The 15153-nt window shown below is 42.1% G+C and overlaps 1 protein-coding gene across 3 annotated transcripts in view; it reads right to left on the reverse strand.

The window, feature by feature from the left end:
* The window catches only part of CFAP410 (cilia and flagella associated protein 410), a 154583-nt gene that overhangs the window by 90191 nt on the left and 49239 nt on the right, over positions 1-15153 (reverse strand). For all 3 annotated transcript variants that reach the window (XM_073558206.1, XM_073558207.1, XM_073558208.1), the window contains one exon: positions 6179-6408. In XM_073558206.1, coding sequence (XP_073414307.1) covers positions 6179-6408 — 230 coding nt within the window. The remainder of the gene's footprint in view (positions 1-6178; positions 6409-15153) is intronic.

The following is a 15153-nucleotide window of genomic DNA, read 5'->3' on the forward strand; positions in this document are numbered from 1 at the left end:
ATTCTACAGGTGCCATTTTTCTCTTTCTAGAAGGGGGCTGTGGCACCAGGGCCAGGGAAAATGTCACAATAGAGATTGGACCTCCCATCTGTTTTTATGCTGTCCAGTATGGAGGGCTGTTCAGCACATAATACATCATCAATGCAGGGCCGAGAAAGTTTCTTTCTATATGCAGAGGGAAGCCTGGAACCACACAGACATTTGCGGCTGGGTGGTTTATCCTTTTTAAGGGCAGAGACCTTGTCTCCCTAAAAGAGAGAGAGAAAGGTATACTAAGTCACACATAATCTACTGGCACAGTAAGGTGACCCACACCACTACTTACAGTAGGAGGGTGAACGCTGTGCTCTGCAGATGCAGGCAGTACGGGTTTGTCGCCATCCATGGTCAGTCTGTCACAGTCACATGTACAGATAATGGCCTTACCTGGAAGAACCCAGACCAGGATTTAAATAATTGCGATACTCCAGCGTGTTCTGTGCTCCTCCTCCCCCAGGTCCACAGGTGGGAATCGTGTGGCGACCGTCCCCAATCCATTGCAGCTATTCCCCCACCGGTCTAGCCCCGGCAATAGTAGGCCGCGCGCGCGTTCCAGCGTGGAACACATTATGAAGTGAACCGGAAGTTCGGTCCCACATTACTTCCAGTATGCGCGTGGCGCTAGTACAGCCGCATGGGGAGAGGACAATGGCGGGGAGCTCCTGGAGGACCCTGGCTGCAAATCACCGCCCCGCTTTACCCAAGGAGGCACAGGAGGGGCGGGAAAGGGGTCCCGAGTGCCATGGAATATGGAGACGGGAGCAGCCCCTACAGGAAGAGAGCGGAGCCCCCGACCTCGGCATATAAGGTAGTCATTAAAGTGCCCCGGTTGCAGGCCACAGCAGCACTATTCAGGACCTCTTCATGCCCAGAGGGGACAGAAAAACACTGGTGGTGGCAGGAATGGGAGGGATTTTTAACCTCTTGTGTTTCCTGTCCCCCATTAGGGCGGGGAGACATCCTCCGATATTGCTGTTGTGGAAGGTGACAAGAGAAATAGGAATTTAAAAGTTCGGCTGTTTGGCATGAACTGCGTGCTTGAGATCTCCCCAGAGTGGCTCAATGATATTGATGTCAGTAGATGGAGTTGACCACTCCAGAACATTCACTTTGTTCTGCTGTAGCCAATGACAGGTTGGCTTGGCCTTGTGTTTTGAATCGTCATGTTGAAAAGTCCAAGTACGTCCCATGCGCAGCTTCCAGCTGATGATTGCAAATTTGCATCCAGTATTTGCGGATAATGTGCTGCATTCATCTTTCCTTCAACTTTGAACAAGTTTCCTGTGCCTTTGTAGCTCACACATCCACAAAACATCAGTGATCCACCTCCGTGCTTTACAGTAGTAATGGTGTTCCTTTCATCATAGGCCTTGTTGACCTCTCTCCAAATGGAACATTTATGGCTGTGGCCATAAAGTTCAATTTTGGTCTCATCACTCCAATTTACCTTGTTCCAGAAGTTTTGAGGCTTGTCACTATGCTGTTTTGCATACTGTAGGTGAAAGCCATTTGCGCAGTAATGGCTTTCTTCTGGCGACTCGATCATGCAGTAAATTTTTCTTCAAGTGCCTTCTTATTGGGCATCTTGAAACAGCCACACTGCTAGTTTTCAGAGAGTCCAGTTTTTAAGTTGATGTTATTTGTGGGTTTTTCTTTGCATCCCTAGCAAATTTTCCTGGCAATTGCTGACAAAACTCTTTTTGGTATACCTGACTGAGGTTTTGTTTTTACAGAGCCCCTGATTTTCCATTTGTTAATCATAGTTTGAACGCTTATCAACTCCTTGGAAATATTTTTGTATCCCATTCCTGTTTTATACAGTTCAACTACTTTTTCCCGTAGATCCGTTGACAATTCTTTTGATTTCCCTCTGACTCACAATCCAGAAACATCAGTGGCTGGATGAAAGATGCAAGAGTCTGTCTGGATCCCAGAAACTCACTCAGCTTTTATGCACACACACTGATTACAAGCAAACAGGTCACAGGTGAGGATGTAACCTTTAGTAGCTATACAAACCCATTTGTGTCCACTTCTGTGCATGTTATCTGGCCAAAATCACCAGGGTATGTGAACTTTTGATCAGGGTCATTTGGATGTTTTGGGTTGTCATTATGATTTAGAAAGAGAAAACACAATAACTTGACAATAAATTACTTCACCTAACCACTAACCATGAGTGGAGAAAAAGTTTTGGTGTTATCATTCATATTCTCTGAAAAAAAGAAAGCAAAAATTCTGCCAGGGTATGTAATCTTTTGAGCACAACTATATGTTAGTGTTCTTAGGTAAATTTGGGAGTGACCCCATTCCCTTGGATGAAAAGCAACCCTACATATGAATGGTCTCGGGGTGCAATACTGTTGGCATGACCCAGAACTCATAATAGTGCCTTTCTTTTCCAGAAAAACATTAAGTAAAAATTGCATACAAAGTTGTTCAGTCCATTTTCTATTACCTCTTCTGTGATTTAAAACTTTGAGGCTAAAGTAAAATTTTTGCAGAAAAATTTCCCTGCAGTGCCTATGTGCACACGGTGCGGATTCTGCTGCATATATGCAGCAGATTTGGCCCTGCGTATACGTAGCAGAACTGCATGTGAGGTACAGTAGCATTAAAGCCTATGTGAAACAAAATCCGCTGTGCACATGTCACTTCTTTTGTGCGCTTTTGCTGCAGTTTTCCACCTGCTCCATTCTAGAAATCCGCAGGTGGAAAACCGCAATGAAAAACCGCACTAAAAAAGCATAGAATACGCACAAAAAACGCGATGAAGTTCGTGAAATCTGCAGCTGCGTTTTCTGCCGGGAGATGCATTTTTTGTGCAGAAAATTCTTCACACAAATCTGCAAAGTGTGCACATACCCTTACACCTGCGGATTCCTATAATGGAGCAGGAATAAAACTGCTGCGGATCTCCACAAAAGAAGTGACATGCTGCAGTTTTAACCCCTTTACCACCAAGGGTGGTTTGCACGTTAACTCCCGGGCCAATTTTTACAATGCTGACCGCTGACCCTTTCTGAGGTAATAACTCAAGAACGCTTCAACGGATCTAGGCGATTCTGAGATTGTTTTCTCGAGACATTTTACTTCACTTTAGTGGTAAAATTTCTTCGCTATAACTTGCGTTTACTTATAAAAAAACGGAAATATGGCGAAAATTTTGCAATTTTCAAACTCTGAATTTTTATCCCCTTAAACCAAAGAGTTATGTGACACAAAATAGTTAATAAATAACATTTCCCACATGTCTACTTTACATCAGCACAATTTTGGAAACAAATTTTTTTTTTTTGTTAGGAAGTTATAAGGGTTAAAAGTTGACCAGTGATTTCTCATTTTTACAACACCATTTTATTTTTAGGGACCACATCACATTTGAAGCCACTAGGGGTCTATATGGCAGAAAATACCCAAAAGTGACACCATTCTAAAAACTGCACCCCTCAAGGTGCTCAAAACCACATTCAAGAAGTTTATTAACCCTTCAGGTGCTTCACAGGAATTTTTTGAATGCTTAAAAAAATGAAAATTTAACTTTTTTTTTTCACAAAAAAAATTGCTTCAGGTTCAATTTTTTTTTATTTTACCAAGGGTAACAGGAGAAATTGGACTGAAAAAGTTATTGTCCAATTTGTCCTGAGTACGCCGATACCTGATATGTGGGGGGGAGGGGGACCACTGTTTGGGCGCATGGCAGAGCTCGGAAGGGAAGGAGCGCCGTTTGACTTTTTCACTGCAAAATTGGCTGGAATTCAGATCCGATGCCATGTCACGTTTGGAGAGCCACTGATGTGCCTAAACAGTGGAAACCCCCCACAAGTGACCCCATTTTGGAAACTAGACCCCCAATGGAACTTATCTAGATATGTGGTGAGCACTTTGAACCCCAAAGGGCTTCACAGAAGTTTATAACGTACAGCCGTACAATTAATAAATCATATTTTTTTCCACAAAAATGATCTTTTCACCCCCAATTTCTATTTTCCCAAGGGTAACAGGACCCCAAAAGTTATTGTGCAATTTGTCCTGAGTACGCTGATACCCCATATGTGGGGGTAAACCACTATTTGGGCGCATGGCAGAGCTCGGAAGGGAAGCAGCGCCATTTGACTTTTTTGGCTGAAATTGAGATCGGACGCCATGTCGTGTTTTGGAGAGCCCCTGATGTGTCAAAACAGTGGAAACCCCCCAATTCTAACTCCAACCCTAACCCCAACACACCCCTAACCCTAGCCCTAACGGGAAAATGGAAATGAATACTTTTTTTTTAAATTTTATTATTTTTTCCTAACTAAGGGGGTGATAACGGGGGGGGGTTTGATTTACTATTTATGGCGGGTTTTTATGTTTGGCAGCTGTCACACACTAAAAGACGCTTTTTATTGTAAAAATAGTTAATGCATCACCACATTTTGAGATATATTTTTTCCATATTTTGACCTACCGAGTCATGTGAGGTCTTATTTTTTTGGGACCAGTTGACGTTTTTATTGCTACCATTTTCGGGCACGTGACATTTTTTGATCGCTTTTTATTCCGATTTTTGGGATGCAGAATGAACAAAAACCAGCATTTCATGAATTTCTTTTGGGGGGTGCGTTTGCACCATTCCCTGTCCGGTAAAATTGATAAAGCGTTTTTATTCTTCGGGTCAGTACGATTACAGCGATACCTCATTTATGTCTTTTTTTTTCAATGTTTTGGCGCTTTTATGCAATGAAAATAATTTTATATAAAAAAATAATTTTTGCATCGCTTTATTCTGCGACCTATAACTTTATTTTTTTGCTGATGACGTTGTGTGGGGCTCGTTTTTTGCGGGACAAGGTGACGTTTTCAGCAGTATCATGGTTATTTATATGCGTCTTTTTGATTGCGCGTTATTGCACTTTTTGTTCTGCGGTATGATAAAGCTTTATTTTTTGCTTTTTTATTTTTTAAGGGGTTCAATAAAGACGTTAACTAATTTAAAAAATTTATTTAGCGATTTTTTTATAAATTATTTTTACACTTTAACTTTATTACAATGTCCCAGGGGGGACATCACTGCCATGTGACAGATCGCTGATCTGTCATATCACAGATTGCTGTGACAGATCAGCGATCTGTCATCGTGTTTGATCGCAGTATGCCAGGGGTTAACGTGTCGGGGGCGGTCCGTGACCGCCCCTGACACAGAGTGCCGGGTGTCAGCTGTGATAATCAGCTGACACCCAGCCGCGATCAGCTGCGCTCCCTCCGTGAGCGCAGCTGATCGCGCTAGACGTACTATTCCGTCCTTGGGACTTAAGTCCCAGGTCACATGGACAGAATAGTACGTCTAATGTAAGAAAGGGGTTAAATCTGCGTGAAAAAATTGGCAGCATGTGCACTGTGTTTTTTGTTTTACATAGCCTTAAATGGTACTGTACATCACTTACAGTTCTGCTGCAGATCCGCAGGACCAAATCCACTGCGGAACTGCAGCAGAATCCGCACCTTGTGCACATACCCTCAGGCTATGTTCACATATCCAGTAATCATCGAGGTTACAACATTGAGGTCTATAGGAAACTGATTCATTAATTTGCCATCCGTTGTTCTCCCATTTGAAGCAAATCTGTTATTTGCTTACTGGAGATGGAAAAATACATATTGAACATATACTACTGGACATGTGAACTTTCAAGGAATCATCTATTTGAAACTGATCCTGTAAGCAAAATACAGATCCGTTTCAAATGGCAGAACAACGGATGACCAATAATTACAGTAATCAGCAAGAAAGAAAAAAAAAAGCAAGCCACTGACGCATTACATTTTTTAAAGGGGTTACCCACTTATTTTATATCTCTGACCTATCACAAGGATAGCTCATCAATGCAAAATCAGTGGGGGTCCAACAACCTGCACCCCCTAGCAATCAGCAGTTATCACCTCCGACAGTGACTGGATGTGAATGGTGTACGGATCAGAACATCACTGCTTAATGCCTTCTGCTGCAACACAAATCAGCTCCAAATCTCTTCAATCTATATTTGGGCTCTTACGACTGTAGCTTACAATGCAGCCAATATTTATTTCACTCTTGTGTGGGACTGGCTGGGAGTAAATTCCTTTAAAAGCATGTCAAACACAGGAGAAGGCTTCTTACCTTGATTGTCTAGCTTCTGAAGATTAGGAAGATTTCTTAGCACAGTCATTCTGTAGCTGTGTGGATCAGGGTTGCAGCAGGGATTTTCGGACAGCCACAATGTTTTCAGTCTTGGCAGAGTTTTCAGGTAGTATAGCTCGCCCAGGTTGGAAATGTTATTTTTCCTCAGATATAATTCTGTCAGGTTTTGACAGTGGCTTATTGCTTCCAGGGTAGAAATGCGATTTGCACTGCAAAGAATCATAAAACACTGATTAAAATAATCGGTATGTCTGCAAAAATCCCCTCCTTACACATGACACTGGTTATTAGAGAAAAAAAAATGAGAAACGTATTACAACCTCTTTTTACAAAGCTGTAGCGAGAGAAGACATACAGTTGGGTCCAGAAATATTTGGACAGTGACAGAATCTCCGTGATTTCAGCTTTGCATGAGGGTAAGTGCACACGGTCAGTAATTGGCAACGCTTTGGACACAGCACATGTCCGCTGCGTCCAAACCGCTTCCGGTTATTGAACGCGTGTTCACTGAACTGTGCGGATGCATCGCGTCCTATACATTGTATGGGAGAAATGTATCCTGTGGAGGCTCGCGTCTCCGCAAGATAAGTAGATCTGCTGCAGTCCGGAGAGACACGCCACTTGTCCGTCTCCACGGGTGAGTCACGGGAGTGTCTACTGATCGTCTGCACATACCCTGACATTATCTTTTACTGAAAATTAAACAACGGATAAACAATTCAAATAAAGACTTTCAAGTTTAAATAAAGGGGTTAAAGAAAAATATCCTGTGAAACATTTAGGAACTGTCACCATTTTTCTATAAAGCCTCTTCATTTCAGGGGCTCAAAAGTACGGTAATTGGACAAATTCGGCCGCTGTCGACGGTAGACTATAGCTGACACCTTGCTGTAACATTGTTGATTGGTTTTGACAGCAACCATGGCTTTTTAACCCCTTAGATGCTGCTGCAAATAGTGACTGTTATCTAAGGCTAGTTTCACACTAGCGTATTGCCCAAGTGCGGACGGCTGCGGGCTTCCTCTGTGAAGCTCCGCCCACGGCCGCACCTTCTCCCATCAGCTTCGCCTACCTCGGCATGCGTACCCTATCTTTTTGCGGATTTGCTGCCAAAAAGGCTGCAGAATTGTCAAAGGAAATTATGTCAGGAGGAGGAAGAGTGAGTGGGTGGAGAATGTGTGCATGGGCAGAGAATGTGTGCATGTCTGTCTGTGTCAGTCTGCTTCTGTTTGCATGTGGCTGCGTGCGGCTGTCTGCGTTCATGTGTACCCAAGAGATGAACAGCCCATAGTGATTGTACTTAGGCGTTGTCTGATGGAACTACTACTCCCATCCAGCTATATCTGCTGTCACATATAGCAGAGACCGCATGAGCCGATGATGGAGAATAGTCTCATCATTCGGCGCCTGAGTTCAATTGAAAAAAAATAAATAAATAAAACATTGACAGTCACATACAATATACATACTCACCGAGCACCTAATCCGCAACGCCCGCGTCTCCTGCAAGCAATCAAAAATAATAAACCAACATATACTCCCTGTCCGCCGTAGTCCATTTAATACCAAGTGTCCCACGATGATGTCACCCAGCTGCCGGTGATACACTGACAGGAGGTAATCGCTCCCTCAGTATATCACTGAGCCACCGTGAGAGTTCACCGGAGTACATCAGCTGATCAGCTCCGGTGTTCTCACTTACGGCACCGCTGCGTGAGAAAGTTCTCACACAGCGGTATTGCCTTAAGTGACAGCACTGGAGCTGATGAACTCCGGTAAACTCTCATGGCAGCGCAGTGATACACTGACAGGAGGTAATCGCTCCCTCAGTATATCGCCGGAGGCTGGGTAGAGCGATCACATCTCCCGATGTGACTGTTCTACACGTGGGATAGCCATGGAAGACTCGGTATTAAATGGACTACGTTGGACAGGATAGTATTATATGTTTTTTTTTGTTTTTTTTTTGCTGCAAGAAACGAGGGCGCCGGGGATTAGGCGTTCAGTAAGTATGGTTAATTAAAATTCAATAAAGGAGTCTGTGTGACTATTTCAAATAAATGACTTCATTCTGGCTGTGTGTTTATGTACTATATAGCATTAGTAATGGATAGGTGTCTTATAGACGTCTCACCATTACTAACCTGTGGGCTTGATGTCACCTGAGTGAGGAAGAGCGAGGCTAAGTGCCAGAACTGGCGCAGCTGAGCTGATGTTTTTGGCCTGGGGGGTGCCAACAAATATGGCCCCTTCCCAAGCAATTAATATCTGCCCGCAGCTGTCTGCTAGCCTTTGCTGGTTTGATTTTATAGGGGGACCCCATGTCAATTTCTTTTTGGGGTTCCCCTGTAAACTAGCCGGTAAAGGTTAAGCAGACAGCTGTGAGCTGACATAGCCTGGAAACTTTTATAGCTAATGGCTCCTTTCCAGAATATTAAAATCAGCCCTCAACCGTCGGCTTTCCCTCTGCTGGTTATGAAAATTATGCGGGAGCCCACGCAATTTTTTTAATATAAGAATTTTGAAAAATAATCTGGCTGACACCTGTTTATTAGTAAACCTCGGGCTTGGTAATATAATATATATATATATATATATTCACTTATATATTTTGTGTGTGTAAACATTATATTTGAACATGGTATGTAATGATATTATGGTCTTCAATGGAGAATGAAAAAGAAGATGTTGAACAAGGAAATTACATCACAGTTTTTTTTTTAAATAATATATCTTTATTTAGCTCTATTGATTTACAAAAACGCGTACAAAACCGCAACAAATACACATCAAAGACGCATAAAAAATGCGCAGATTTTCCACCTAAAAGTCTCCCCCAAAAGTATACCTACATATAGGTGGTGAAAATCACCGGAGGAGAGAATAAGAATGCCATGGAAATCAATAAGGTGTGCAAAGGAGGGGGGTGGAGATGAAGGAAAAGCCGCCCGGAGACCTGGGGGAGGCTTTCAGGAACATATTCTATGAGCATTGCTCTATGACAGCTACTTGGCTACCTAATTCTTATTGTGACTCTCTATATACATATGGTGGGGTGAGATCAGGTTTGGATACACTTATGCATGTATCCCTCTGTCACCATTTCAAGAGTGACTGGTTCCACTTTTGACAGGGTTTGGACCTAACTTATTTTGGGTTTTATACAAACCTTTTTTACCCTTAGGGGTGTGCATAAATGTGTGTCCCATTTATGACAACTGATCTGTGTGCATTGTTAATTTCCACCTTTTTGGTTTGTTGGACCATGTATTGGATATTATGTGGATGTACTATTTAATATACAAGATCAGTCTACATTTTTGGGGGGTGTCTTGGCCTGGGAAACCTATGTTGTATTCTTTTTACTGTTTTCAGTGATTTTTGTGCTTGTTTCATTCTCACTAATGAAATTATACTCGTTATGTCTACACATTGTGAATGTGCACATGCCTACAGGTAGTCTCTTTCCCTTTTTTTTCCCCTCCTCAGCATATTTTCTACCTGATGTGGCTCCTCAATTCATATTTCTTTGCACCACAATGCACAAGCCCCCTAAATCCAAATATCTATCATATTACCACATAAAGGGACACAGGTCCGCTTTAAAAAATTTGGCCTGGTCATTAAAGGGTTAAGCATGTGAAATGCATGCTGGAAATGGATGAGATCTGCTTATTGACTTGGCCATTGCAGAATATTCCACTTATGTGCATTAAAAAAAAAAAAAAAACACATCCTGGGTAGCTTTCAAGGTAACTTTTGGGTGATTGTCCTATCTGCACTGTGAAATACCATCCAATGAAGCTTTGCTGCATTCTGTCTGAATCTGGGCAGAAGGTATCGCCCTGTACACTTCAGAATTCATCAGGCTGCTTTCTGCTGCATCATCAATATACACCATTGACCCAGTGCCATTGGAAGCCATGCATGCCCATGCCATCACACAGCCTCGACCATGTGTTACAAAGGATGTGGTGCGCTTTGGATCATGAGTAGTGATGAGCGAATGTGGTCAGATAAGGTGTTATCCGAGCATGCTCGTGTGCGGAGTTTCTTCGGCAAGCTCGAAAAGTATGTTTGAGTCCCCGTGGCTGCATGTCTCACAGCTATTAGACCGCCGAAACACATGCAAAGATTGTCTGTTTGTTAAGCAATTGGGTGGATGTTGTGAAGCGGTTTTACTTCATTATGGAAAGTATTCTGAGATCATCCATGACTGGTGTTTCCTGTAGATGTCTAGGGCTTATTGAGTTTCCAAGCTCACAGATGCGTTTTTTTTCCCCAGAATATACCAAATTGTTGATTTACCACTCTGAACGTTCCTGCCATCTCTCTGGTGGATTTTTTTTTTTTTCCATTAAGCAAAAGCTTCCAAATGTAAAGGCAAAAACTGGAATCAGCTCCAGACCTCTCACCTGCTTAATTGATGGATTGAGTGAAAAGCCCATTAAAGGGATTTTAACCAATTAGTGACGGCGTCAAATTTTAAAAATTTGACCAGTGTCACTTTATGTAGTAATAACTCTGAAATGCTTCAACAAATCCTAGTGATTTTGAAATTGTTTTTTCGTGGCACATTATACTTTATGATAATGGTAAATTTAGGTCAATTTGTTTTGTGTTTATTTATAAAAAAGACCAGAAATTTGACAAAAAAGTAAAAAATTAGCAATTTTCAAATTTTGAATGATTACCCCTTTAATCCAAATAGTCATACCATAGCAAAACATTAATAAATAACATTTCCCTCATGTCTGCTTTACAACAGCACAATTTGTAAAATGTTATTTTATTTTTTAGCCTTTTAGTTTTAAAATTGTAGCAGTAGTTTTTCAAGGAAATTTACAACATTTATATTTTTAAGGGACCTATCCAGGTTTGAAGTGACTTTGAGGATCCTATCTATTGGAAAACTCAAACGTGATGCCATTTTCAAATGCCAGCACCCCCCAACATACTAAAAACCTCTGTCAGGAAGTTTACAGTGCCTTGCGAAAGTATTCGGCCCCCTGGAACTTTTCAACCTTTTCCCACATATCATGCTTCAAACATAAAGATACCAAATGTAAATTTTTGGTGAAAAATCAACAAGTGGGACACAATTGTGAAGTTGAATGAAATTTATTGGTTATTTAAAACTTGTGGAAATTCAAAAACTGAAAAGTGAGGCGTGCAATATTATTCGGCGCCTTTACTTTCAGTGCAGCAAACTCACTCCAGAAGTTCATTGTGGATCTCTGAATGATCCAATGTTGTCCTAAATGACTAATGATGATAAATATAATCCACTTGTGTGTGTAATCAAGTCTCAGTATAAATGCACCTGCTCTGTGATAGTCTCAGGGTTCTGTTTGATGCACAGAGAGCATCATGAAGACCAAGGAACACAACAGGCAGGTCCGTGATACTGTTGTGGAGAAGTTTAAAGCCGGGTGTGGACACAAAATGATTTCCAAAACTTTAAACATCCCAATGAGCACTGTGCAAGTGATCATATTGAAATGGAATGCGTATCATACCACTGCAAATCTACCAAGACCCGACCTTCCCTCTAAACTTTCATCTCAAACAAGGAGAAGACTGATCAGAGATGCAGCCAAGAGGCCCATAATCACTCTAGATGAACTGCAGAGATCTACAGCTGAGGTGGGACAGTCTGTCCATAGGACAACAATCAGAGGTACACTGCACAAATCTGGCCTTTAACGGAACAGTGGCAAGAAGGCCATTTCTCAACGATATCCATAAAAAGTGTCGTTTAAAGCTTGCAACAAGCCACCTGGGAGACACAACAAACATGTAGAAGAAGGTGCTTGGTCAGATGAAACCAAAATCGAACTTTTTGGCAACAATGCCAAACGATATGTTTGGCATAAAGGCAACACAGCTCATCACCCTGAACACTCCATTCCCACTGTCAAACATGGTGGTGGCAGCATTATTGTTTGGGCCTGCTTTTCTTCAGCAGGGACAGGGAAGATGGTTAAAATTGATGGGAAGATGGATGGAGCCAAATGCAGGACCATTCTTAAAGAGAACCTGTTGCAGTCTGCAAAAGTCCTGAGACTGGGACGGAGATTTGTCTTCCAACAAGACAATGATCCCAAACAGAAAGCAAAATCTACAATGGATTGGTTCACAAATAAACATATTCAGGTGTTAGAATGGCCAAGTCAAAGTCCAGACCTGAATCCAGTCGAGAATCTGTGGAAAGAGCTGAAAACTGCTGTTCACAAATGATCTCCATCCAACCTCACTGAGCTCGAGCTGTTTGCCAAGGAAGAATGGGCAAGAATTTCAGTCTCTTGATGTACAAAACTGATAGAGACATACCCCAAGCGACTTGCAGCTATAATCGCAGCAAAAGGTGGTGCAACAAAGTATTAAGTTAAAGGGACTGAATAATATTGCACACCCCACTTTACAGTTTTTGAATTTCCACAAAAATTTAAAACAACCAATAAATTTCGTTCAACTTCACAATTGTGTTTCATTTGTTGTTGATTTTTCACCAAAAATTTACATTTGGTATCTTTATGTTTGCATGATATGTGGGAAAAGGTTGAAAAGTTCCAGGGGGCCGAATACTTTTGCAAGGCACTGTATTAACCCTACAGGTGCTTTTCAGGAATTAATGCAAAGTGACATGACAGGAATACAAAAAAAAAAGTGTATTTGTACCACCTAAATGTCACTAACTTCTGAACTGGCCGCTCTAGCCGGCAAACTCTAAGGCCGCTATTTGGCCATAAATTGCAAAGGCAAACATATGATGTAGTCACTACTGACAGTAGCTTCTAAGGGGTTAAACAGATATGGACGGTGCCAACAGTGATCGTGGCTGATGCAGCAATTTGTCAGATATAGTGTACAGCCGACAGCTGCTGGATTGTCACCTGTATGGGGATGCTATTCTCTTATATCTAAGGTCAGTAAAAAGACGTATTGGTGGTCATTAAGGGATTAATACAAAGTGGCATGATAGGAATGAAAAAGTGTATTTTTACCACCTAAACGTCGCTAACTTCTGAACAGCCGCTATAGCCGTCAGACTCTAAGGTCGTTATTTGGCCGTGAACTGCCATGGCAAACATCAGGACCACACAATCATGATCTCAGGGTGACATTAGGGATAAAGATGGAGCCCCCCACACTCTGCTAACCATTTATATGATATAGTCACTATTGACAGCAGCATCTAAGAGGTTAAACAGATATGGACGGTGCCAACAGTGATTGTGGCTGATGCAGCAGGTAGTCAGCTATAGTGTACAGGTGACAGCTGCTGGATTGTCCCCTGTATGGGGATGCTATACTCTTATATCTCAGGTCAGTTAAAAGACATATTGGCGGTCATTAAGAGGATAAGATAATCGTCCAATTACCTCTTGTCCCTTTAACCCCTTTGTGCCAGCTGACGTACTCTCTCGTCCATGGGCCCCAGCACAATCAGACCATGGACGGGATAGTACGTCATGATGATTGACCGCCTTCCCCCAGTGAGTGCGACCAATCACGGCCGGGTGTCAGCTGATTCTCACAGCTGACACCCGGCAATAAGTGCCAGGAGCGGTCACAGACTGCTCCCGGCACTTTAACCCCCAGCCCCTCTGCCTTTGGATCGAAGACCCCGCGGCGTGACGACATCCGGGTTACCAGAGCTGAGAAACTTCCTGTCATGCGCAGTACATGTCAAGAAGTCTCTCATGGCAGTGTGCACAGAGTGCAGCGCTGACAGCTTAACCCCTTTACCCCCAAGGGTGGTTTGCACGTTAATGACTGGGCCAATTTTTACAATTCTGACCACTGTCCCTTTATGAGGTAATAACTCTGGAACGCTTCCATGGATCCTGGAAAATTTTGATAATTTCGCAATTTTCCAACTTTGAATTTTTATGCCCTTAAATCAGAGATATGGCACACAAAAACTTAATAAATAACATTTCCCACATGTTTACTTTACATTAGCATAATTTTGGAACGAAAATTTTTTTTTGTTAGGAAGTTATAAGAGTTAAAAGTTGACCAGTGATTTCTCATTTTTACAACACCATTTTATTTTTAGGGACCACATCACATTTGAAGTCACTTTGAGGGGTCTATGTGATAGAAAACACCCAAAAGTGACACCATTCTAAAAACTGCACCCCTCAAGGTGCTCACAACCACATTCAAGAAGTTTATTAACCCTTCAAAACTGGTCTTTCAGGGGTTAAACAACAACCACATGACAGATTTCATCAACCAAGCTATCATTTTAATCAGTATAACAGCGCCAACCTGACACTCTCTGTAGGTTAATGTGCACATTCCTGCTGACAGGTTCCCTTTAAAAACAGGCAGATACATGTCAAAGAGCTGTATTTCCTAAACCCTTCCTCCAGTTAGGAAGAGAACTCCCTGTAGGATTTCAACTTTTTGGTAGCAGCTTTATACACACTGACACATGGTTTTTATATCAAAACAGCATAGACAATAAACTTTGTCATAAGTTTTACAGATCCAAAACAAAAACAACCTTTCTGCAGTACAAGTAATTAACAGTCATTCATTCAGGCAAGTGAAAGAAGAAAAAAAAACATGGCAGGCTCACCAATCTCAGTATTGCAGGATGTAGCAGGTTCAGAAGTCTATACGTATTGTGACAGGGACACTGGCACTGTAAGTGAGGGGTGACGTGTGTCACAGAGATTGCTTTTCTCCATGATCTAGAAACCCAGAAGTTTCTTTTCAGCATGATATGTGATGAAGGAGTTAAGTGGCCATGTTATGGCGGGTTTTTAGGAGAGTAGGTAAGAAATGGGCGGGACGCCTACTCCCTATAGATCAACCTCAAGGGTGTGGCTGGAGAGATAAATATCCAGCCAGTTTGTTGTGTAGAGGCAAGGAAGCCTCTAGGCTGACACTGCTGTGAGAGCTGCCATATGTGTATGAACTGTTTACTTTCTTTTGAG

This window comes from Dendrobates tinctorius, unplaced genomic scaffold (assembly GCF_039654945.1).
Source record: "Dendrobates tinctorius isolate UK_male_01 unplaced genomic scaffold, ASM3965494v1 ptg000254l, whole genome shotgun sequence".
NCBI lineage: Eukaryota > Metazoa > Chordata > Amphibia > Anura > Dendrobatidae > Dendrobates > Dendrobates tinctorius.